General features: G+C 40.4%; 1 protein-coding gene across 1 annotated transcript; it reads right to left on the bottom strand.

The window, feature by feature from the left end:
* Positions 1-22,059: 22,059 nt before the first annotated feature.
* On the bottom strand, positions 22,060-23,398 carry LOC118722609 (N-acetyllactosaminide beta-1,3-N-acetylglucosaminyltransferase 3-like). The gene is given in 2 exon segments (XM_036444305.2): positions 22,060-22,959; positions 22,961-23,398. Coding segments are annotated over 2 exon segments (1,104 nt in total). The 5' UTR covers positions 23,318-23,398; the 3' UTR covers positions 22,060-22,212.
* Positions 23,399-25,972: the final 2,574 nt, after the last annotated feature.

Here is a 25,972-nt window from a genome sequence, read left to right as displayed (position 1 = left end):
TATTGCTATATTCAATTTGCTGAAGATATTTGCATCTATGTTTATCAGCAATATTGGCCTATACTTTTCTTTCTTTAGAGTGCCTTGATGTGATTTTGGAATCAGGACAATGCTTTCCATGTAAAATCACCCTGGTAGTCTTCCTTTGTATTTTTGGGGGGAATGGTTCCATAAGGATAGGTGTTATTTCTTATTTTGAATGTCTGGTAAAATTCACCTGTGAAGCCATTCATAGTCCTGGACTTCTTTTTGTTGAGAATGATTTTTATTATTGCTTCAATTTCATTGAAAGTAATTGGTATGTTTAGAAGGGGTCCCTATGCCCAGCCTAACCCTCCCCAATCCTGGACATCCCTCTTGCAATCCAGGACTGCTGGCTCCTAACCACTCACTTGCCTGCTTGCCTGACCACCCCTAACCACCTCTGCTCACCAGCCTGATTGCTCCTAACTGGCCTTCCCTGCTGGCCTGATCACCTCTAACTGCGTCTGCCTCAGCCCCCACCACCATGGCTTTGTCCAGAAGATGTCCAGTCTAATTAGCATATTTCCTTTTTATTAATATAGATTTTACTTATTCTTTATTGATTAAAGTATTACATATGGCTCCTTTTCCCCCATTGACCTCTCCCTGAACGCTCCCCATCACCTTCCCACAAGCACAGGCCCTCATCCCTCTTTGTGTATGTGTTCATTTGTTATGCTGAAATGCATGCATGCATGTCCTTTGGTTGATCAATTTTTGCCTTTAATTTTTCCATTTTAATTACGATGTCTCTTGTTGTGAGCCTCTTTGGATTCATCTTGTTTGGGGCTCTTTGCATTTGCTGGACTGTATGTCATTTTCCTTCACCAAGTTAGGGAAAATTTTAGTGATTATTTCAAATAGGTTTTCAATCCTTTCCTCTATTCTCCTTCTGATACCCCTATGATGCAGATGTTGTTATGATTGGTATTGTACTAGAGATCCCTTATACTAGTTTCAATTAAATGTTTGTTTGTTTTTTGTTGCTCTGATTGAGTGTTTTTTGCTAGCTTCCAAATTGTTGAGCCATTCTTCTGCTTCATCTAGACTGCTCTTGCTTTCATCTAGTGTATTTTCCATTCAGATATTGTATTCTTCTGATGTGTTTTTCCCCATTTATTTTATGTCTTTTTTATGCTTACTATTTCTTGGTTTAAGTTTCTACTACCGTATTTTTCGGACCATAAGACGCTCAGGACCATAAGACGCACCAGTTTTTAGAGAAGGGAAATGAACAAAAAAAGATTCTGAAACAAATAGTGTCCTAAAATATTTTATGTGCATTAAAACCCAACATCACAGTCATAAACACATGTAATCAACCCTGTAAAGTAAACAGCAGCATTTAGAACCATTTTAGAGCCGGGCAAGCATATGGAGACCACACAGAGCCGGGCAAGTAAAAAATCTTTTTTTTTAAAGTATATGTGTAGGCTATATTTGGACCATAAGACGCAGGGACATTTTCCCCCCACTTCTGGGGGGAAAAAAGTGCGTCTTATGGTCCGAAAAATACGGTAAGTTCCTTGAGTATATTTATGACCATTGTTTTGTACTATAATATGTATTCTGATAGAATGCTTGCCTCCATTTCAGTTAGTTTGTTTGTTTGCTCTCCCTGAGAGTTTCTCATGTTCTTTTATTTGGGTCATGCCTTTTTCTCATTTTACTGTCTCTTGTGTTTAGATCTATGAATTAGGTGTATATTCTATGTCTCTAAGTCTTGATAGGTTGGCCTTATTTGATAGGTGTCTTGTGAGGCTTAGTGGTGCAGTCTCCATAATCATCTGAACTAGAAGCTTCAGGAATGTGTCTTGTGTGGGTTATGTGAACCCTCTTGTTGTAGTTGAATCTTGATTGATATTGGTCTGTTTGTTGGTGGGGTTGACCTTCATGCTGCCTGGATTTGAATATTAATACCCATTTGAATATTAATACCCATATTAATATTAATATTAATACCTGCTCTCCAGGGCCTGATATTACAAAGCAGAATTATTCACAGTAAGTTATACTGTCTGTTAGACTCCCTCTGAATTTGTCACTTATAGAGCTTATTGGGTTCTTCTCTGATGTGGTCTGAAGCTTCCCACCAAGTATATTGGTTTTGGAACCTCTTGGTAGGGGCTTCAGGATAGGTCAATTTCAAATGCTGCCTGTTACTGGCCCTCAGTTACCCGGTAGGAGCTACATAGCTATCCATGATTTATGGTTGCTTTGATATGTCTGCGAATTTGTAGGAGTAACCAAGCTACATACAGAGGACATCACCCACCAGTACCAAACCTAGGAAAGTTCAGCATAAGGCCTAAGGCACCTTGAAATTCCCCTCCATCAGCTGGCTACCTATTAGTATCAGTACTTAAAGAGCCCCAGATGTACATGAGTTGCATGAGGCAGGTTCTGAATAACAAGGCTCATCAGGTTGATAGAAATTCAAAGTTGGCATCTGTGCTGAGTCTGAGGTCACTTAGCAAAAGTTATAGGGAACACCAAGGCCAGCTGATACCCATTTGAGGCCAGTGAACTTTTGTCATAGATGGAGGTCTCAATGAGTCATTAGGGTAAGGACAGCACAGTTCTTTGGGCTATAACAGATTAAGATTTGGTCATGTGAAGGGAAGGCTGTCACAAGAAGAGTCAGGGTGTGTATGTGTATGCATGGGGGAATGGCCCTCAACCTAAAGCCATTCAACTCAGTCTCTCCCTGTGAGTTTCTGACCCCTCCTGAGTCTGCCTGGATCCACTCAAGAACCTTCCAAGAAAGTCTGTAACATCAGCCCAGCCTGGCCACAAGTAGCTAATTTCTTCACAGGGCAGGAACTTGACAGAGCAGGGGACACAGAGATTCAGGTGTGTGAAGTTATTGCATTTTCCCAGCTAGATGCCCTACAGAAGGGAGTGCTCAACTCAGAAATGATGGGGTATGTGCTTGGTGTGGGAGAGTGATTCAGCACAGGGACATTGGTGGATATAGCTCCATCTCTCTCCCCAATCTCACCCTGTCTGATTTCAGTTCATTCTGAACCACTGACCTCTGGAAGAGCCCAGGGTGAGTGCCCAAAAACGAGATTTTGTGCTGTGGCTTTTTCAGAGGATGCCTGGGTTTATAGTAGTCTGAGATACTAGACTACTATAAACCCTCTGCTGCCTTCCCCCTGAGGTCTGTTAGATGCTTCTATGACTTTGAATCTATTTTTATTCATTAGCAAATGGTGTTCATTAGATTCCACTTATGAGTGAGATTATGTGATACTTATCTTTCTCTGACTGGTTTATTTCACTTAGCATAATGCTCTCCACGTCCATCCATGTTGTTGCAAATGGTAAGAGTTCTTTCTTTTTTTTTTTACAACTGTGTAGTATTCCACTGATAGATGTACCACCAGGTTTTAATTCACTCATCTGCTAATGGGCACTTAAGCTGTTTCCAAATATAAGCTATTCTAAATTGTGCTGCTATGAAAATGGGGGTGGATATATCCTTTCTGATTGGTGTTTCTGATTTCTTAGGACACATTTTTAGAAGTGGAATAACTGGGTCAAATTACAGTTCATATATAATTTTTTGAGGAATTTCCAAACTGTTTTCATAGTGGTTGCACCAGTCTACATTTCAACAAGCAGTGTATGCGGGTTTTCTTTTCTCCACATCTTAACCAACACTTTCATTTATTGATTTGTTGATGATAGCCATTCTGATGGGTGTAAGGTGGTATCTATAATTTCTTTTGATTTGCATCTCTCATATAATTAGTGACTTTGAACATTTTTTATATGCTTCTTGGCCTTCTGCATGTAAACTATGGAGAAGTGTTTATTTAGATCTTTTGCCCATTTTTATTTTTTATTTATTTATTTTTTCAGGGCTCATTTTTATTTTTTATTTTTCCCCCCAAATTATCTTTATTTATTTATTTATTTTTAATATATTTTATTGATTTTTTTTGTGCCCCCCTCCCTCCCACGCATCCCCTCCCTCTCCAGAGTTTTGTGTCCATTGGTTGTACTTATATGCATGTATAAAAGTCCTACGGTTGCTCTATTATCTCCCCCAGATCTTCCTCCCCTCCCCGCTGTAATTTGACAGTCTACTTGTTGATATACTGTCTCTATATCTATCTTTTGGTTCATCAGTTTATAATGCTCTTTATTATCCACAAATGAGTGAGGTCATGTGGTGTTTCTCTTTCATTGATTGGCTTATTTCACTCAGCATGATGTTCTCCAATTCCATCCAGGTTGCTGCAAATGATGAGAATTCCTTCTTTTTTATGGCAGCATAGTATTCCATTGTGTAGATGTACCATAGTTTTTGGATCCAATCATATGCTGACGGACACTTAGGCAGTTTCCAAATTCTGGCTATTGTAGATTGTGCTGCTATGAACATAGGGGTGCATATATCCTTTCTGATTGGTGTTTCTAGTTTCTTGGGATATATTCCTAGAAGTGGGATTACTGGGTCAAATGGGAGTTCCATTTTCAGTTTTTTGAGGAAACTCCACACTGTTCTCCACAGCGGTTGCACCAGTCTGCATTCCCACCAGCAGTGCAGGAGGGTTCCTTTTTCTCTGCAACCTCCCCAACACTTGTTGTTTGTTGATTTGTTGATGTTGGCCATTCTGACAGGTGTGAGATGGTACCGCATTGTTGTTTTGATTTGCATCTCTCTGACAATTAGTGACTTTGAGCATGTTTTCATGTGCCTTTTGGCCTTCCTTCTGTCTTCTTTTGAAAATGTTCTATTTAGGTCCATTGCCCATTTTTTAATTGGATTATTTATCTTCCTTTTATTTAGTTGTATAAGCTATTTGTAGATGTTGGAGATTAAACCTTTATCAGTGGTATCATTTGCAAATATGTTCTCCCACACTGTGGGCTTTCTTATTGTTTTGTTGATGGTTTCTTTTGCTGTAAAAAAGCTTTTTATTTTGATGTAGTCCCATTTGTTTATTTTCTCTTTAGCTTCCATTGCCCTAGGGGTAGTATCAGTGAAGAAGTTCTTTTGGCATACGTCTGAGATTTTGCTGCCTGTGGATGCTTCTAGTATTTTTATGGTTTCCTGTCTGATGTTTAAGTCCTGTATCCATTTTGAGTTTATTTTTGTGAATGGTGTAAGTTGGTGATCTAGTTTCATTCTTTTGCATGTGTCTGTCCAATTTTCCCAACACCATTTATTGAAGAAACTGTCTTGAATCCATTGTATATTCATGCCTCCTTTGTCAAATATTAATTGAGCATAGTGATTTGGGTTGATATCTGGGTTCTCGATTCGATTCCATTGATCTATATGTCTGTTCTTGTGCCAGTACCAGGCTGTTTTGAGAACAGTGGCTTTGTAATATAGTTTTAAGTCTGGTATTGAGATCCCTCCTACTTTACTCTTCTTTTTCAGGATTGCTGTAGCTATTCGGGATCTTTTATTGTTCCAAATGAACTTTTGGAGAGTTCTTTCTAGGTCGGTGAAATATTTCATTGGTATTTTAATGGGGAGTGCATTCAACCTATAGATTGCTTTAGGAAGTATGGACATTTTGATAATGTTGATCCTACAATTCCATGAACATGGTATGTTCTTCCATCTCCTTACATCTTCCTCTATCTCTTTTTTCAGTGTCGTGTAGTTTTCCGCATATAGGTCCTTTACTTCCTTAGTTAAATTTATTCCTAGGTATCTTAATTTTTTTGGTGCGATGGTAAATGGAATTGCTTTTTTAGTCTCTGTTTCTGCAGTTTCTCTGTTGGTGTATAGAAAAGCCATGGATTTCTTGGCATTAATTTTGTATCCTGCTACATTGCCAAATTCATTTATTAAGTCAATTAGTTTTTTAATGGAGTCTTTTGGGTTTTTTATGTACAATATCATGTCATCTGCAAATAAGGACAACTTTACTTCTTCTTTTCCAGTTTGGATGCCTTTTATTTCCTCCTCTTGTCTAATTGCAATGGCTAGTACTTCCAGTACTATGTCAAACAGGAGTGGCGAGAGTGGGCATCCCTGTCTTGTTCCTGTTCTTAGAGGGAATGGTTTTAGTTTTTGCCCATTGAGTATAATGTTGGCTGTGGGTTTATCATATATAGCTTTTATTATGTTGAGGTATGATCCTTGTACTCCCACCTTGTTGAGAGTTTTTATCAGAAAAGGGTGTTGGATTTTATCAAATGCTTTTTCTGCATCAATTGATATGACTATATGATTTTTATCTTTCAATTTGTTTATGCGATGTATCACGTTTATTGATTTGCGGATATTGTACCATCCTTGCATTCCTGGAATAAATCCTACTTGGTCGTGGTGTATGATCTTTATGATGTTCATTTGGAGTCGATTTGCTAGAATTTTGTTGAGGATTTTGGCATCTATGTTCATGAGGGATATTGGCCTGTAATTCTCTTTCACTGAGTCGTCTTTATCAGGTTTTGGTATTAGGGTGATGCTGGCTTCATAAAAGGAATTTGGAAGTGTTCCTTCCTCTTGGATTTTTTGGAATAGTCTGAGGAGGATAATTTTTAGTTCTTCCTTGAATGTTTGATAAAACTCTCCTGTGAAGCCATCTGGCCCTGGGCTTTTGTTTGCTGGAAGCTTTTTGATGACTGTTTCAATTTCTTCCCAAGTCACTGGTTTATTGAGATTTTTAGATTCTTCCTGATTGAGTTTTGGAAGATTATATTTTTCTAGGAATATGTCCATTTCCTCCAGGTTGTTCAGTTTGTTGGAATAGAGTTGTTCATATTATTTTGTAACAATCTGTTGTATTTCTGTGGGGTCTGTTGTTATTTCACCTCTTTCATTTCTGATTTTGTTTATTTGGGTCCTCTCTCTTTGTTTCTTGGTTAGTCTGGCTAGAGGTCCATCTATCTTGTTTATCCTTTCAAAGAACCAGCTCTTGGTTTTGTTGATCTTATGTATTGTTTGTTTGGTCTCTATGTCGTTTATCTGTGCTTTGATTTTTGTTATTTCCTTCCTTCTACTTACAATGGGCTTTTCTTGTTGCTCTTTTTCTAACTCTTTGAGTTGTAGAGTTAGATCATTTGTTACACTTTTTTCTAGTTTTTTGCAATAGGCTTGTAAGGATATGAACTTTCCTCTCAAAACTGCTTTTGCTGTGTCCCATAGATTTTGGATTGTGTTTTCATTGTCATTTGTTTCCAGGATGTTTTTAATTTCTTCCTTGATTTCTCTGGTAACCCAGTCCTTGTTTAATAGCATGCTCTTTAGTCTCCATGCGTTTGATTTCTTTGGATTATTTTTATTGTAGTTAATTTCCAGTTTTATGCCATTATGGTCTGAGAAGATGCTTGATATGATTTCTATCTTCTTGAATTTGAAGAGACTTTGCCTATGTCCCAAAATGTGGTCTATCTTTGAGAATGTCCCATGTGCATTTGAGAAGAATGTATATTCTGTGGCTTTGGGGTGGAATGTTCTGAAGATGTCAATTAATTCCATCTGGTCTAGTGAGTCATTTAGGATTGATATTTCTTTGCTGATTTTTTGTTTAGATGATTTGTCGAAGGGTGACAGTGGGGTATTAAAATCTCCTACTATGATTGTATTGCCGTTAATCTCTCCCTTAATGTCTTCCAGCAGTTTTTTTTATGTATTTGGGTGCTCCCGTATTGGGTGCATATATATTTACCAGGGTTATTTCTTCTTGTTTGATTTCTCCCTTTAGTATTATGAAGTGTCCTTCATTGTCTCTTGTTATGTCCTTCACTCTGAGATCTAATTTGTCAGATATAAGTATTGCTACCCCAGCTTTCTTTTCATTTCCATTTGCCTGGAAAAATTTTTCCATTCCTTCAACCTCAGTCTGTGTGCATCTCTTTTTCTGAGGTGGGTTTCTTGTAGACAACAGATGTATGGGTCTTGTTTTCTTATCCCATCTGTTACCCTATGTCTTTTGATTGGAGCATTTAAACCATTTATATTTAATGTTATTAATGATAGGTTCTCATTTGATGCCATTTTTATTCTATTTCCCTGTGTTCCTTCTTCGCTTCCTATTTCTTTATTTTTACAGTAGATCCTTTAGCATTTCTTGCATTGCTGGTTTGGTGGAGATAAATTCCTTTAGTCTTTTTTTGTCTGTGAAGCTCCTGATTTCCCCTTCAATTTTGATTGATAGTCTTGCTGGGTACAGTATTCTTGGATTCAGACCCTTTCTTTGCATGACTTTGTATATTTTATCCCATTCCCTTCTGGCCTGATAAGTTTCTGTTGAGAAATCAGTTGTTAGTCTGATGGGGGTTCCTTTATATGTAACTTTCTGTCTCTCTCTGGCTGCTTTTAAGATTCTAACTTTGTCATTGGTGTTTGCCAATTTAATTATAATATGTCTTGGCGTCGGTCTTCTGGGATCCATTTTGCTTGGGACTCTGTGAGCATCTTGGATTTGTGTGGGTTTTTTCTTCTCTATCTCAGGAAAATTTTCCGTCATTATTTCTTGAAATACGTTTTTCATATCTACCTCAGTTTTCTTTCCTTCCGGAACCCCTATTATTTGAATATTGTTTTGTTTTGCATTGTCCCAAAGCTCCCGTAGGCTCTCCTCCTGCTTTTTAATTTTTTTTCTAGAAGCTGCTCTAATTGGGTATTTTTTTCCATCTTGTCTTCTAGCTCACTGATGCGATCCTCTGCTTCTTCTAGTCTGTTCTTGATGCTTTCTATTGAGTTCTTCATAGTAGCGATGTCATTTTTCATTTCATCTTGAGTCATCTTCATTCCTCTTGGGTTTTTTTCATTTCCTCTTGGGTCTTACTCATATTGTCAAATTTGTCTTCCATTCTTTTTAGCCATCTTAAGATCTCTTGCTCTGGTAGGTTGCTTGCCTCTATATCGTTTACTTCCTTTTCTGGTGAAGCCTGCTTTTCTTTCTAATGCGGGGTGTTTTTTGGTCTCCCCATGATCTAGGATGTCTGGTTGTGTAGTTCTCTCTCTCCTGCTTTGATTTAAAGGCACAAAATACAACACAACCAGGTACAACACACAAGGCACTGAATAGAAATGTGCTTGTGATATTAATAACCACCAATAAGAGTGACTAGAACCCAGCTAACAAAAACATACAATCAAACAAAAAGCATAGGCAAATCAATATTATAAAAGAAAAGCATACAACTTCAGTAAAGTTAACATTCAACATACAACTTCAAAGAGTTAGAGAGAAAGACTGTTTTGGTTTTTTTTGTTTTGTTTTGTTTTTAGGACAACTGTGAGGGAGGTGTGAATGGGTTTGGAGCAGGTAGTTGGAAATTAGATATATACAAGTAGGGTGAAATTTTAGGAGGGGGTAGACAGAAGGAATGGGGGAAATCTAGAGCAGGAAAGGGTTAAGATAAACAGGGTATCAAAGGAAAAGATTGGAAAGAGGGTGAAGGCATAAAGGTAGGGTTGAGATAGAATAAAGTGTTGGAGAAAGAAGGATAGATAAAGACTGTAGAACAGTAATCCTGAAATTAAAATATATATATATATATATATATATATATATATATATATATATATATATATATATATAATCAAATGAAATAAAAATAAACAAAAGAAAATAAGATGAAAAAGGTAAATTAGTATTAGTAATAATGTTGATTACATATACAATGTAATAATTATCAAGATAAAATCAAGTGAGGAAAAAAAATAGTTTCTTGAGTAAACGTTGCAAATAATGAAAACCAAAATAAAAAACAAAATTTAAAAATTAAAAAAATAATAATAAAATTTAAAAAATTTAATTAAAATTTGCAGTAATGAAGGTCATTCACTTCCTATATTGTTATGATCCAGTCCTGATTTTTAGGCAGGTTTTGCTTTGTTTTTATTACACTAGAGTCAATTTGTGAATTAGCCTCTGGGGGTAGTGTTTCTAGGTTGACTTCCAGGCTCTAGACTAGAGCCTCTCCAGCTTTTTTTTTTTTTTTTTTTTCGTCCTCTCTGAAGCTGGAACTATGGATGGGGGGAGGGGGCAGGTCCGAGCAACTGGAATCTCCCGCAACTCTCCGATATCCCTCCTAGCCGGATCCAAATGTGTTGCTCTTTAGATATCTCCCCTGTTAGGAGCCCCGTCCACTTTCAAGGGTGACAACAGCCCAACAGCGGGGGCTTCTACTTGTAATCACTGCCCTTGTCCTCCAGCTTCCGAGAGCGCGCTCTGTGCGCGCAGGCTTTTTGTTTTCGCTGTAAGCGCTCTCCACCCTCTCCCCGCGAAATCTGAACTTTTCGCTGAGCAGTGGGGCAATCCTGTGAGGGCAGGTGTTCTGTTCGCGCCGCCTGGGATCCACGTTCTGGGGGTCACAGATGCTTGGTGGTCGCTGGGGCTGTGGATATTCAGGCCTCTGACAGGATCCTATCTTCCTCTCAAGATGGCGAGGTTTCCCCGTTCAAGCTGGTAGGTACCTCCGGGCAGGGACACAGCCCTCGTGGGTGCTTCCCTGTGAGGGGCACCTCTGTCAGCAGCCCCCCAGCAGTTTCTTCTGGTTTTCACTGTCTCCCAGCTTGCCAATAAACACTCACAGCACAAGACTCTCAGTTGCTCTCTCTTTCTGCTTCGGGAGAGGGCTCAGAATCCGCCCATCTATTCTTCCGCCATCTTACCACCCCTCTTTTGCCCATTTTTAATTGGATTATTTATCTTCCTTTTGTTAAGTTGTGTGTGTGACTTCCCTATAAATTTTGAAAATTAAACCCTTATTGGATGTATCATTAGCAAATATTTTTCCCATGCAGTGGGTTTTCTTGTTATTTTGTTGATGGTATCTTTTGCTGTGCAGAAGCTTTTTATTTTGATATAATCCCATTTGTTTATTTACTCCCTTGTTTTTATTATCCAAGGAGATGTATCCATAAATATATTGCTACAAGAGATGTCTAAAATTTTTAAAAAATATATATTTTATTGAATTTTTACAGAAAGGAAGGGAGAGAGATAGAGAGCTAGAAACATCGATGAGAGAGAGTCATCGATCATCTGCCTCTTGCACACCCCGCACTGGGGATATGCCCGCAACCAAGGTACATGCTCCTGACCAGAATCAAACCCAGGACCTTTCAGTCCACAGGCTGATGCTCTATCCACTGAGCCAAACCAGTTTCAGCGAGATGTCTGAAATTTTGCTGGCTATGGTTTCTTCTAAGATTTTTATGGTTTCACAACTTACATTTAAGTATTTTTTAATTTTGAGTTTATTTTTGTGTATGGTCTAAGTTGGTGATCTAGTTTCATTTTTTGCATGTACCTTTCCAATTTTTTCAACATCATTTATTGAAGAGACTCTTTTGACTCCAATGTATGCTTTTGCCTTCTTTGTGAACCATTAATTGAACATAATGGTTTGGGTCAATTTCTGGATTCTCTGTTCTGTTTCATTGAGCTGTTTGCCAGTTCTTGTGCCACTACCTGGTTGTTTTGAGTGCAGTGGCTTTGTAGCAGAACTATATCTGGTATTGTGATAGCTCCAACTCTCTTCTTTTTCAAGGTTTCTGTGGCTATTTGGGGTCTTTTTTGATTCCATATAAAATTTTGGATATTTTGTTCTATGTCTTTGAAATATGCCATTGATATTTTAATAGGGATTACATTGAATCTATACATTACTTTGGGTACTATGGACATTTTAATGATGTTAACTCTAACAGTTCATGAACACGGTATATTCTTCCACTAGTTTATATCTTCCTCTATCTCTTTTTTTAAAACCCTGTAGATTTCTGAGTATAGATATTTTATCTCCTTAAGTTTATTCCTAGCAATCTTAATTTTTTTAGTGCAATGGTAAATGGGATTTTTTTTTTTTTTTTAGTTTGTCTCTCTGTGAGTTCATTATCCTAATAAAGAGGGGATATGCAAATTGACCATCATGCTATCACAAAGATGGTGACACCCACAGGGGGTGGTCAAGTTCTCATAATAAGCCTTAATGAGCAATCAGGCTATGTGGTGCTGGGCTGGGGCAGGGGACCAGAGGCTGGAAACCCCACCTGGAGAGGCTTGACAGGGGACCCCAGGCCAAGCTCCCTACATTGCCACTAGGCCAAGAAACTTCAGGCTGGGCCCCCCACCCTGACGTCAGTTCGCACCCTCACCTGGCAGGGCTTGATGGGTTACCTCAGGTCATCCTCTCCTACCCAGCGGGGCTTGATGAGGGACTTCAGGGTGTGCCCCCTGCCCAAGTGCTGGGCCAGGGAACTTCAAGCTGTTCCCCAGCCCCAGTGCTGGGCTAGGAAACCTCAGGCCATGCTCCCCACCTGGTGCTGGGACAGGGGACCTGAGGCTTCAACCCCCCACCTGGTGGAGCTTGATGGGAGACCTGTGGCTGCACCTCCCACCTGGTGGGACTTGACAGGGGATCTTAGACCACACACCCTGCCCGGCAGGACTTTATGGGGGATCTCAAGGCACGACACTGCCTGGTGGGGCTTGATGGGAGGTGTGCCCTTGCCCTGGCCCAGGCTGGGGGACCTCAGATAGCTTCCCCTGCTCCAGTGCCAGGCCAGGGGACTTGAGACTGTGCCCCCTTTACCCCCCACCCAAGCACTGGTCCAGGGGACCTCAGGCTATGCTCCCCACCCAGTGGGGCTTGACAAGAGTGGGGCAGGTCGGGTCTAGATCTTGCCCAATGGTGGTGGGGCTGGCTGTTTCTGGGTCTTGCATGATTATGAGGTGCTGTGGGTGTGTGGGAACTTGACTCTGGGTCCCATAGTGTGCCCCAGATTCTGAAGGAGGAAGATTTTCATATACATTTTACTAATTTTCTTTTATCTCTGACACTTCTATTATAGAGAAAAGTCAAATAGCAATATTAAAACATTTCCTCTAATTAATCCCCTTTTATTTTTTAAAAATATATTTTATTGATTTTTTTTTACAGAGAGGAAGAGAGAGTTAGAGAGTTAGAAATGTCTAAGAGAGAAACATCAACCAGCTGCCTCTTGCACACACCCTACTGGGGATGTGCCCACAACCAAGGTACATACCCTTGACCGGAATCGAACCTGGTACCCTTCAGTCTGCAGGCCAAAGCTCTGTCCACTGAGTCAAATTAATTCCCTTTTAATGTGCACGAATTTCATGCACTGGGCCACTAGTTGATCTATAAATGAACCATAGACTTCTGGCTGCAAATCTTGTATCCTACTACATTGCCAAATTAATTTATTAAGTCTAGTAATTCTTTTTGTCTTTTTTTTTTCTTTTTAAATATAGTCTTTAGCATTTTCTTTGTACAATATCATGTCATCTGCAAATAATGACAGTTTTACTTCTTTTCCAACTTGGATGGCTTTTATTTCTTCTTATTGTCTGACTGCTATGGCTAGCACTTACACAGCAATCAGGAGTGTGATTGCTGGGCATCCCAGTTTTATTCCTGTTCTTAGAGAAAATGGTTTTAGTGTTTTTCCATTGAGTATGATGTTGTTAATAGTTTTGTCATATAGGGCTTTTATTATTTTGTGATATGATCCCTCTATTATCACTTTGCTGAGAGTTTTTATCAAGAAAGGGTACTGGATAATATCAAAGCTTTTTCTGCAGCAATTGATATTATTATGTGATTTTTATTTCTCAGCTTGTTTATGTGGTATTTCACATTTATTGATTTGCAGATAGTGTACCATACTTGCATGCCCAGTTAAATAAGTCCCACTTGGTCATGGTGTGTGATCTTTCTAATGTAATGTTGGATCTCATTTGCTAGAATTTTGTTGAGGATTTTAGAGTCAATGTGCCTCAGAATATGGGACTATAATTATATTTCTTTGTAGTGTCTATCTGGGTTTGGAATTAGGAAAATGGGGTTCATAGAAAGAAATTGGAAGTGTTCTTTCCTCTTGAAACTTTTTAAAATAATCTGAGGGGGATAGGTTTTAGTTTTTCTTTGAATGTGTGGTAAAACTTTCCTGTGCAGCCTTCTGGACCAGGGATTTTGTTTGCTGGAAGATTTTTAAAAAAATATATATATATATTACTGATTTTTTACAGAGAGGAAGAGAGAGAGGGATAGAGAGTTAGAAACATCAATGAGAGAGAAACATCAATTAGCTACCTCTTGCTAATGAAGGTACATGCCCCTGACCAGAATCATACCTGGGACTTCTCAATCCGCAGGCTGACTCTCTATCCACTGAGCCAAATTGGTTTTGGCTGGAAGATTTTTTTTGTACATTCAATATTATTCTGTTTTAATTTCAGGTGCACAACATAGTAGTTAGACAATCAGATACTTACAGAGTAGTCTCCCTAATGTTTCAAGTACCCCCCTCAAGGCCCATACGTAGCTATTACAATATTATTATCATTTCTTTTACTTCATTGATCTCTCTCCAGGCACTCCCACCCCCAAGCAAATGGCCTCACACCCTAGTGACTATGTCCACTGGTAATGATGATCTGTATGCATAAAAGTCTATTGGTTGATTTCTTACTTGACCCTCTTCCCTGCCTTCATTCTGAGGTTTGACAGTTAGATGTTTCTCTGTCTCTGGATCTATTTTTGTTCATTGCTTTATGTTATTCACTATATTCCACAAATGAGTGAGTTCATGTGGTATTTATTTTTCTCTTATTGGCCGATTTTGCTTGCATAATGTTCTCCAGACCCTTTCATGCTGTTGCAAATGATTAGAATTTCTTCTTTTTTACATCAGGGTAGTATGTCATTGTGTAGATATACCAAAGTTTTTTTTAATCCATTCGTCTGCTGATGGGCATTCAGGCTGTTTCCAAATCTTAGCTATTGTAAATGGTGCTGCTATGAATAATATAGGGGTGCACATGTCCTTCCTGATAGGTGTTACTGATTTCTTGGAACATATTCCTAGGAAGTGGATTGCTAGGTATATGAGACTTCTATTTTAATTTTTTAATTTTTTTTTAATTTTTTTTTTTTTTAGGCAACTCCATAATGTTTTCCACATTGCTGCATAACTCTGTATTCCCTCCAGAAGTGCATGAGGGTTCCTTTTCCCCCACATCCTCGCCATCACTTGATGTTTGTTAATTTGTTGATGATAGCCATTCTACCAGATATGAGGTTGCTGGAAAACAAATCAACTTCACTAAAAAAAAGATGTTGACAGGAAGCGAGGAAGGATGGTCAACAACCTTAATTGCTCTAACCTTTAGTTGAGATGTTAGCTGAAGCAGAATCTACCTTGTTTGTCCCTCAAAAGTTTCAATTATTTCCTGCCTAAGGGCTACATGTAAATTTCTGTTTTTGTTACCTAAGATGTTTTCCCCAAAGCCTCAATAAAAGGGGATGGCAGGGCCAGAGCAGGGAGTAATTCCTCCACTCGAGTTGGACTACCACCTGGCCCCCCATATCACCAAATTGAATTTCTTCAAGTCTCTTTTTATTTGTGTGCAGCCCTTCTTCAGCACCTGAACCCTGAATTGGAACTCTTTCTTTGCAGGTCGTGAAAGAGAGTCCTATATGAGGTAGTTTTGATTTGTATCTCTCAGATGATTAGTGACTTTGAGCATGTTTTCCTATGTCTCTTGACCTTCTGTATATCCTCTTCTGTATAAGAGTCTATTTAGGTCCTTTGCCTATTTTTGATTGGGTTATCTTCCTTTTGTTAAGTAGTCTGAGTTTCCTATAAATTTTAGAGATTAAACCCTTATCTGAGATAACATTAGCAAATATGTTCTCCCATGCAGTGGGCTTTCTTGTTGTTTTGTTGATGGTTTCTTTTGCAGTGTAGAAGCTTTTAATTTTGATGTAGTCCCATTTGTTTATTTTCTCCTTACTTTCCATTGCCTAAATAGCAATATCAGTAAAGATATTGCTATGACAAATGTCTGATATTTTGCAGCCTGTGGTTTGCTCTAAAGTTTTTATGGTTTCCTGTCTTACATGTAAGTCCTTTATCCATTTTGAGTTTATTTTTGTATATGGTGTAAGTTGTTGGTCAAGTTTCAATTCTTTTCATGCATCTGTCAAAATTTTCCAACACCATTTATTGAAGGGACTGTCTTGACTTCATTGTATGCTCTTGCTTCCTTTGTCAAATATTAATTAAGTGTACTGGATTGGTTTAATTTCTGGGTTCTCTGTTCTGTTTCATTGGTCTATATATCCGTTCTTGTGCCAGTACCAGGCAGTTTTGAGAATGGTGGCTTTATAGTATAGCTTGATATCTGGTATTGTGATCCCACCTGCTTTGTTCTTCTTTCTCAGGATTACTGCAGCTATTTGGTTTCTATTTTTATTCCAGATGAATTTTTGGAGAGTTCATTCTAGGTATGTGAAATATGCCATTGGTATTTTAATGGGGAGTGCATTGAATCTATAGATTGCTTTGGGTGGTATGTATATTTTAATGATGTTGATTCTTTCAATCCATGAACACAGTATATTCTTCCTTTTTTTTTTTTTATATCTTCCTCTATCTCATTTTTCAAGGTCCTATTATTTTCTGAGTACAGGTCTTTTACCTACTTAGTTAGGTTTATTCCTAGTATCTTAATTTTTTTTTATTGTTGTTGCAATGGTAAATTGGATTGTTTTTAAATTTATCATTCTGTAAGTTCATTATAGGAGTATTTAAAAAAAAAAGCCATGAATTTCTGGGCATTAAGTTTGTATCCTGCTACATTGCCAGATTCAATTATTAAGTCTAATCATTTTTGATGGAGTCTTTAGGGTATTCTATGTACAATATCTTGTCATCTGCGAATAATGACAGTTTTATTTCATCTTTTCCAATTTGGATGCCCTTTATTTCTTCTTCTTAGCTAATTGCTATAGCTAACACTTCCAGAACTATGTCAAACAGGAGTGGTGAGAGAGGGCAACCTTTTTTGTTCCTTATCTTAGGGGAAATGGTTTTAGTTTTTTGCCCATTGAATATGATGTTGGCTGTAAGCTTGTCATATAAGGCTTTTATTATGTTGAGGAATGACCTCTCTATTCCCACTTTGCTGAGGGTTTTTAACAGGAAATGATGTTGGATTTTGTCAAATGCTTTTTTCTGCATCAATTGATATGACTATGAGATTTTTATTTATCAGTTTGTGTATGTGATGTATCATGTTTATTTTTTTTTCTTTATTGATTAAGGTATTACATATGTTTCCTTATCCCTTTATTGCCCCTTCAAATCCCCCCTCCCCACTCATACTCTACCCTCTGGTGTCTGTTTCCATTGATTATGCTTATATGCATGTATACAAGTCCTGTGGTTGGTCTCTCCCCTTTTACCCTCACCATCCCCTACCTACCCTCTGAGGTTTGATGGTCTGATTGATGCTTCTCTGTCTCTGTTTTTGTTCATCAGTTTATGTTGTTTATTATATTCCACAAATGAATGATATCATATGATATTTATCTTTCTCTGACTGGCTTATTTCACTTAGCATAATGCTCTCCATTTCCATCCATGCTGTTGCAAATGGTAAGAATTTCTTCTTTTTACAGCAGTGTAGTATTCCATTGTGTAGATGTACCACAGTTTTTTAATCCATTCATCTGCTAATGGGCACTTAGGCTGTTTCCAAATCTTAGCTATGGTAAATTGTGCTGCTATGAACATATAAGTTCATATATCTTTTCTGATTGGTGTTTCTGATTTCTTGGGTTATATTCCTAGAAGTGGTTTTACTGGGTCCAATGGCAGTTCCTTTTTTTGTTCTTTTGAGGAAATGCCATACTGTTTTCCACATTGGCTGTACCAGTCTGCATTTCTGCCAACAGTGTACAAGGGTACCTTTTTCTCCACACCCTCACCAGCACTTGTTGTTTATTGATTTGTTGACGATAGCCATCTTAACAGGTGTGAGATGGTATCTCATTGTTTTGATTGCATCTCTCAGAAGAGCATGTTTTCATGTATTGCTGCCTTCTGTATTTCCTCTTTGGAAAAGTGTCTATTTAGGTCATTTGCCTTTTTTTTAAATTGGGTTGTTTATCTTCCTTTTGTTAAGTTGTATGAGTACCCTGTGAATTTTGGAGATTAAACCCTTATCAGAGATAAAATAGGCAAATATGTTCCCACATGCACTGGGGTTTCTTTTTGTTTTGTTGATTGTTTCTTTTGCTCTGCAGAAGCTTTTAAGGTTTTTTTTAATTACTTTATTGATTAATGTGTTACATATGTGTCCTTCTTCCCCCATTACCCCCCAATCCCCCTAACTCATGCCTTCACCCTCCTGTTGTCTGTGTCCACTGGTTAGGCTTACCGTATTTTTCGGACCATAAGACGCTCAGGACCATAAGACGCACCAGTTTTTAGAGAAGGGAAATGAACAAAAAAAGATTCTAAAACAAATAGTGTCCTAAAATATTTATGTGCATTAAAACCCAACATCATAGTCATAAACACATGTAATCAACCCTGTAAAGTAAACAGCAGCATTTAGAACCATTTTAGAGCCGGGCAAGCACACAGAGACCACATAGAGCCGGGCAAGTAAAAAAACTTTTTTTTTAAAGTATATGTGTAGGCTATATTTGGACCATAAGACGCAGGGACTTTTCCCCCCCACTTCTGGGGGGAAAAAAGTGTGTCTTATGGTCCAAAAAATACGGTATATGCATGCATACAAGTCCTTAGGTTGATCTCTCCCCCTTACTCCCACCCTCCCCTACCTTCCCTCTGAGGTTTGATGGTCTGATCAATGTTTTTCTGTCTCTGGATCTAATTTTGTTGTAGTCCCATTTCTTTATTTTCTCCTTAGCCTCCATTGCACTAGAAACTTTATCAGCGAAGATGCTCTGACATATGTCTGATATTTTGCTGCCTATGGAGTCTTCTAATATTTTTATGGTTTCCCATTTTACATTTAGCCATTCTGAGGTTTTTTTTTGTGTATTGTGTGTTGGGATGTAATTTCTCTTTTTGTATTTATTTGACCAAATTTCCCAGCACCATTGATTGAAGAAACTCTCATGACTCCATTGTATGTTCTTGTACTTTTCCAAATAATAATGGAGCATAATGGCTTGGATGGATTTCTGGGTTCTCTGTTCTGTTTCATTGGTCTATATGTGTTTGCTTGTGCCAGTATCAGGCAGTTTTATGAACCATGGCTTGGTCCCTTCCCACCAGGAACAGGTAATCCAATTCCAACCAGCAGCTGTGTTTAAACAATGTGTCCATTTACACTTGAATGGCTACACCTTTTGATAGCCTAAGGGCAAGTTTACATGTAAACAAGTTTGCTCTCAGTTCCCAGGGCAGGAAAAAAAAACAAACCAAGGTTTAAAATTATTAGATTTTAAAATTTATTCTTAGAAGTGTAAAAGTTTATTAATTAAAAAAAATATTGAAAAACCTGATGAACAATAATAGCGGTTCATTGTAATAGAGTTGGCGATATGGGAAGGGAGTGGACTGACTGTTCTGGGGGGGGGGGCGGGGTTGGGGGTGAAAGGGAGGGAGGAAGAGACTGAACATAAACTGTGCACCTATGGATGAGGACAATGGGGAGTGGGGAGGGGGCGGAGGGTGGGGTGGGAACCTGGTGGAAGGGGGAAGAAATGAGGAACTTTTGTAATAATATGAACAATAAAGATTGATTTAAAAAAAAAAAAGAACCATGGCTTGGTAATATAGCTTGATATCTGGTATTGCAATCCCTCTAACTTATTTCTTCTTTCTTGAAATATGGTGGAAATCATACTTGGGTAAAAACTGCTGTTTGAATTTTAACCTTGCTGACTTTGAGGGTAGTTACAGGAGATTGACTCCCACTGACTCAGTAGCTTTAGGGGTATAAACTATAGATAACCTTTAGTTCTGCTTTTGTATTATGGGCAAGATAGGGCCACATTCCAATGTCAAGCAGGGTGAGACTGGGAACGGACCTTGCGGACTGTCCCCAGTCTTTAGAATTTAGTCCTGAGGGGCCAATCAGGGTTAGCTGAGGCAGTGACATCACCGACCTGAGTAAAACCCCTGGACTGGGCGAAATTTGCTCTCTTCCGCCATGCTGCCGGCATGAGTGAAGATAGCCCATGCTAGCATGGAGATGGCTCTTTTGTTTATTGCATCGGACTCGGCTCCCTGGTGGTCCTTGGGGATCATGACTGGAATCCCCAGCCAGGACCATGAGGGACCCCCATTCCGAAGAGCCTGACTAGCCGTGGTAGGTGTGTGTTTGTCTGTGTTTTTGTGTGAGCGCTCTGGAGGGACTGCCCCTCCATCAGGGCTCTTACCTGGGTGTTTACTGGCTGCTGCGTCAGCCATGGTTTGAGTCCAGATTCGAATCTGTAATAAATTCTAGCATGCTTAATCAAATTGGCTCCGGTGGTCCATCTCTTGGGGACTCGCTTCGTAACATTTCTCAGGATTGCTGTGTCTATTCAGGGTCTTTTCATTTAATTTTATTCCAGATGAATTATTGGAGAGTTTGTTTTAGTTTTTTCAAATATGTTATTGGTATTTTAATGGGGATTGCATTGAGTCTGTACATTGCTTTTGGGTAGTATGTACATTTTAATGATGCTGATTCTTCAAATCCATAAACATGGTATATTCTTCCATTCATTCATGTCTTCTATCTCTTTTTTCAATGTCCTGTAGTTCTCTTATGTCATTAGTTAAGTTTACTCCTAGGTATCTTAGTTATTTTGGTGTGATGGTAAATAGGATTTTTTTTTTTTTTAGTTTCTTTTTCTGTGAGTTCATTATTAGTGTATTGCTGTAAGCCACCCATTACCTTCACTAGCACAGAAATGCAGACTAGGAATCCAGTAGGCTGGTTAACCTTTCAGAGCCAAAATCCACTGTCTAGTTGAGACAAAGAGAGCTGAAGGAACTTCCATCTTTTAGTCTTATGTAAATTCTCTCTGATTGGCTATTATTGGAATTGCCTGCCTAAGGGCTATGGGTGTATCCCACAATCTGAATACAAGGGATAGCAAGGCTGAGCAGGGTGGAGTCCTTCCCCTTGAGTTGGGCTCCTGCCTGGCCCCCAATATTTCCAAATTAATATATTTTTTTTCTTCACCAAACATTTTATTCCCTGAGGACCCACTCCCCAATCTGCTCTGCTGCCTGAGGTGCCCGCCCCCAACCAACACCTGTGAGGCCCAAGACCCAGACATTTGTCAAGGCCAGCAGGATTGGGGTTCACAAGTTCGCTTAGACCTCCCTAATCAGAAAGACACTCTGGGTTGGGGGGCCAGTCCTGCGTCCCAAGAGCTCAGGGCCACTCCAGGATCTGAACCTCCTCCTTCTCAGGGCACTGGGGTGAGTGTCTGTGTGGCCTTGGGTCCAGGGAAGACCCCTCTGGTCCCAGTACTATTTCCGGAGTTCTTGGGGATCCCAGGTGTGGGGCCTGGGGCCTGCCAGGTACCCCAGACCGAGTTTTCCTAGCCGGAGACAGACAGCAGCCTTTCTCCTCTGGCCAGTATTTCTGCCACCAGAGCACTTAATTCCACAGGCAGGGAGGGGGCAGTCCCATTCGTGGCCGCTCTGACCCCTCCCACCATCTGAGGGTCCAAGCTGGAAAATGCTTCTCCCTTCAGCTGCACATGACCTTGGAAATCAATTCCCAATTGGCAGTGAACCATGGCCCAACTCACCCACTATTAACCACTGCGGACTCACTACCAAGGAGAGGCTGGCACTCTTTAGGGGCCGGCCCATGACCAAGATTGGGGCTGGGATGTGGGATTTTGACTCAAACGGGCTGGAAGCAGCAGCAGCAGCAGCAGCAGCAGCAGCAGCAGCAGCTGGGACCCTGGCCAACGTGCCTCTGCCACTAGCTGCCATGGAAAGAGACAGTCCCTCCAGTGAGAGTCTAGGAAGGACGATGAAGCTGGTCTAAGCAGTCCTGGGCGAGTTTTGAAGGATGTGTAGGAATTTGCCACAAACTTCTTCACCTATCAGCCCTGGCCAGGGTGGCTTAGTGAGTTGAGCACTGTCCCATGTTCAGTTTGATTCCTGGTCAGGGCACACGCTGGGTTTCGGGCTCAATCCCCAGTGGGGGCACACAGGAGCCAGCTAATCAATGTTTTTTTCTCTCTCTCTCCCTCTCCTTTTCTCTGTTTCTCCCCCAAATAAATAAAAATGTATAGATATATATAAAAAAAGCAAACAAACAAAACTATTCACTGGTCAAACCCTCGCTGGCACTTCCCTATAGCCTGGGAGGACAAAGGTCTGTCTCTTCCTGGGAAGAAAATGGGACCCCCTCTTGGGGGTTGGGGATGGGAGCCCGGGGGCTGGGCCCTGACATCTCAGTAGACCTGCGTGCGCTGGCCGCAGGTGAGGCTGGACTGGCTCAGCGCGTCCCACATGAGCCGCATCTCGTAGGGCAGGAAGCGGTGCACCAGCAGCAGCTCCTGGTAGAAGCAGGGGTCGAAGGAGGACAGGCGCTTGGAGGGCGCCCAGATGCTGGCCCTGCGGATGCCGCTATGGGAGGCGGGCTGGAGGCCCACGTGCTGCAGGCACATGCCCAGGAAGACGTCGTCCATGGAGAAGAGGTCCAGGGAGCGGACAGCGCGGCATAGGGCGGGGGCCATGAAGCGGGACAGCAGGAAGCCGCCCCCGCCGCAGTAGGGCGGGTAGCGCTCCTCCTGCGTCACCACCTTGGGCAAGTAATACTTGCTCCAGGAGACCCGGATGGGCCCAACGTTCCAGATCAGTTGCCCCGCAAAGAGGTGGCGGTCGGGGTCGTGGCCCTGCAGGTAGGAGACCATGTTGTCCGTGTGTGTGAAGATGTCGTTGTCCCCGTTAAGGAGGAAGCTGGCGTTGGTGCACCGGGTCTCCTGCCACTGGAGGAAGAGCACCTGCTTGAGCATGAGGTTGAAGAAGGAGACGGGGAAGTCCCACTGCAGGATGTCGCCGTGGATCCGGGCCTCCATGGCCAGCAGCTGGTTGACCTTGCGGGCCTCCCTGGGCTCAGCGGCGGTGCCCACCAGGAAGAGGCGGCGCAGCGGGGCGCCCCGCACCTTGCGCTCGCGGCGCTCGTAGTTGCTGGGCGGGCGAGGACTTGATTTCCAGCAGCAGGAAGGCATGGCGGTGCCGGTGCAGCAGGAAGTCCCGGATGGGCAGCTTGGCCATCTAGGCGGTGGCCCTGCAGGGCGGGGGCGGGGGCCGGAGCGGGGAGGGCGGAGGGCGCCAGGTCCCGGGCCCAGGGGTGCCCGGCGGCCCTGCCAGGCTCCCGCAGGGGCTGGGCGGCGCTGTGTGCAGACTGAGGAGGAGGAAGAGGAGTGAGAAGGTGCAGAGGACCATGGCCAGGACCGTCTCTGTCCGCAAGGACAGGAAACACCTCCTCATGGTCTCCAGGTTTGGGGTCGGTCCAGGGGGACCCACAGGGTGGCTCCTGGGGAAGAATACCATTCACAGAAGGTCCTGGATGGGCCAAGCGCCTTTCTTTCCTGAGTCACCTGCGGGCCCCAGCACCCCCAGACTGGGGCCAGCGTCCGAGCCCGGTCCTCTGGGCTCTTCCCCCACCCCCACCCCCCCTCCTCTCCGCTGCTGACCCAGAGGAAGAGTTTCACCTGGGCCCAAATTAATAATATTTTCTAGTCTCTTTCATTTGCATGTGGAACCTGAACCCTGAACCACATGGGATATGCTGGGTACACTCGCATATGGCACCTTCTACGTGGGACTTCTGGAGGGGATGATCTTTCACTTAGAGCGAAGAAAGGAAGATTTCACTGAAAAGGTGAGAATGGTTACACTGAAAAGATGGGAAAGAATTCACAGTATAGGTGAGGGAAATTCACTTCACACAAAGCCTATGATCAGCTGCAGAAATTTTGATCTATAATTAGGGTGGGAATGTCTTTTTCAGCCAGGCTAATGGGAAAGAATTAGGTTATAAAGTAAACTAAGGTGACCAGACATCCTGATTTTGGCGGGACAGTCCCGATTTTTAACAATTTGTCTTGTGTCCCATGACGTTTTCAAAAAGTCCCAATTTTTGGAAAGAATGTACAATGACAATCTAGGGAACGGCAGGAGACCAAGAAAGGAATATACGGTTTATGGGGGCCATGTGACTATTTAGCCAGGATATGAGTTTTATATTATTTTTGTTAATTTTATAATGTTAAACTTTAATAATAACAATTAATTGTTGAGAACTGATTATCGAGAACTGCTTATTAAAGTTCGCATTGTTAATCAGTTGTTAGAATTCAACCACCATTGTTTGGACTTAATGAACAATAGCATTTTTTGGGATTGGCAATAGTGAAAACATTTTATAACTGTCTCTCAGACGATACACATCATACTGCATGCTAATAAGCTAGTTAAACAAGTGATGTCATTACAAATCAGCTATTCAGATAATTTAGGTAATTTATTTATTTCATAAATATAAAAATTTTCTTGAATTTAGTAGACAGTACTCATATTATTTATATTTTATAGTGGTGGCAAAAAGTCTAGAGCCAGCCTTGAAAGTGACAGTTACTACTTACGTTACAGCAAATTCAGAGGAAAAATAATACAAGTTAGTATTGTTATTATTTAGAAAGAAATATAGGAGTAACATTTAAATAATTTTTAAAATATAGTTACTTTATAACAATCAAATTAATTTAATTTATAAACTAACAATAAAACTTGTTCATGTAATTATGTACTTACTGTGTTTTTGAGCAACATGTATATAATAATTTATAATATAATTTAAACATTTTTTTTAGATTTTTAACATAATGAGTAAGAAAAGAGGATGCAACTTCAACGATGATCTAAGACATGTGTCAAACACAAGGCCCGCGGGCCAAATCCGTCCCGCCAGGCCTTGCAATGTGGCCCGCACCGCGCTGTCATCACTGCACTCCGCTGCGTTTCCATCACAATGACAGTTTATGACTGTTCAGTAAACCATTCGGCCCGCGATTTAGGCTGGATTTTAGATTTTGGCCCCTTCTCTGATTGAGTTCGACACCCCTAATCTAAGAAGTGAATTTCCTTTTATTAAAAAAACCAAAAGTGATTACATGGTAAAATGTGAGAAATGTAATGGTGAATTTTCTATTTTGCACAGCTGGAAGAATGATATTTTTAAAGTACTTGGAGACACAGAAATGTAAAAGATATTTAAATACTGCTGCATCTTCCTCCAAAATACAGGAATTTTTTTGGAAAACAAATTATGGGAACAAAAAAAAAAGAAATTAGCATTAGCAGGAGGACTAATGTCTTTTCATGCTATTAACATATAGACCACATTTTTAATCAAGCCCCTTTTCCCCCCCACCCAGGTCAATGGTGTCCCACTTTACCAATGTTAAAATCTGGTCACCTTAAAGTAAACTTTAGGTTTGCATGCTTAAGGAATGTGGTTTCTTGTTTAAATTAAAATCTTAATTTGTATTTGGAATCTAAAATCTGTAATAAGAAATGAAACCCTGCTGCTGAAACTGCCTCTGGTGGAAATTCAAAGGTGTAGCAGGAGAAGGCAGGGCTATCCACTCTCTAATAATGAGATTACTTATTTTGTTTAAAAATTATAGAAGAACTTGCAGGGAAATGTAAAATTTGGCCAAATTGGGTGCTAATAATTATCTTGGAAAGCGAAAAAGAAAGAAAAAATTTAAGATCTGTCTTTATCTATTAAGCACAAAAAGTTACACAGCCAGATCTCTTATTGAAAATTTCCCCCAAAGCAAGCAGGATGTGGGGAAAGGGAGACATGTGGCAATCCAATATGGAAGGCCTCTTTCCCAGTATGCTAATTTAAAATCTCCTTTCTGGCCATGAAAAAGTTTTCTTGCCTTAAAAATTTTGAAATGTGTCTGGAATATCTGTGAATTTTAAAGGGAAGAGCTAATTTAAGACAAAATGTGTGCAAGATCCAATTTCAGATATTAGATAGGTTTTGAACTGGACTTGACTCTTTACAAGGACTACAGAAATGAAAAACCCAAGACTGTTTTTTTCTTAAGAAAAATGGCAGATTTGACCAAAAGGAAAGAAATTCAAGCTATTTACAGCAACAGGATTTGCATTTTTATAATAAAGAGTAGTTTT

Source organism: Pipistrellus kuhlii, unplaced genomic scaffold (assembly GCF_014108245.1).
Source record: "Pipistrellus kuhlii isolate mPipKuh1 unplaced genomic scaffold, mPipKuh1.p scaffold_m20_p_2, whole genome shotgun sequence".
NCBI classification, from domain to species: domain Eukaryota; kingdom Metazoa; phylum Chordata; class Mammalia; order Chiroptera; family Vespertilionidae; genus Pipistrellus; species Pipistrellus kuhlii.
This window is presented reverse-complemented; position numbering and strand designations above follow the sequence as displayed.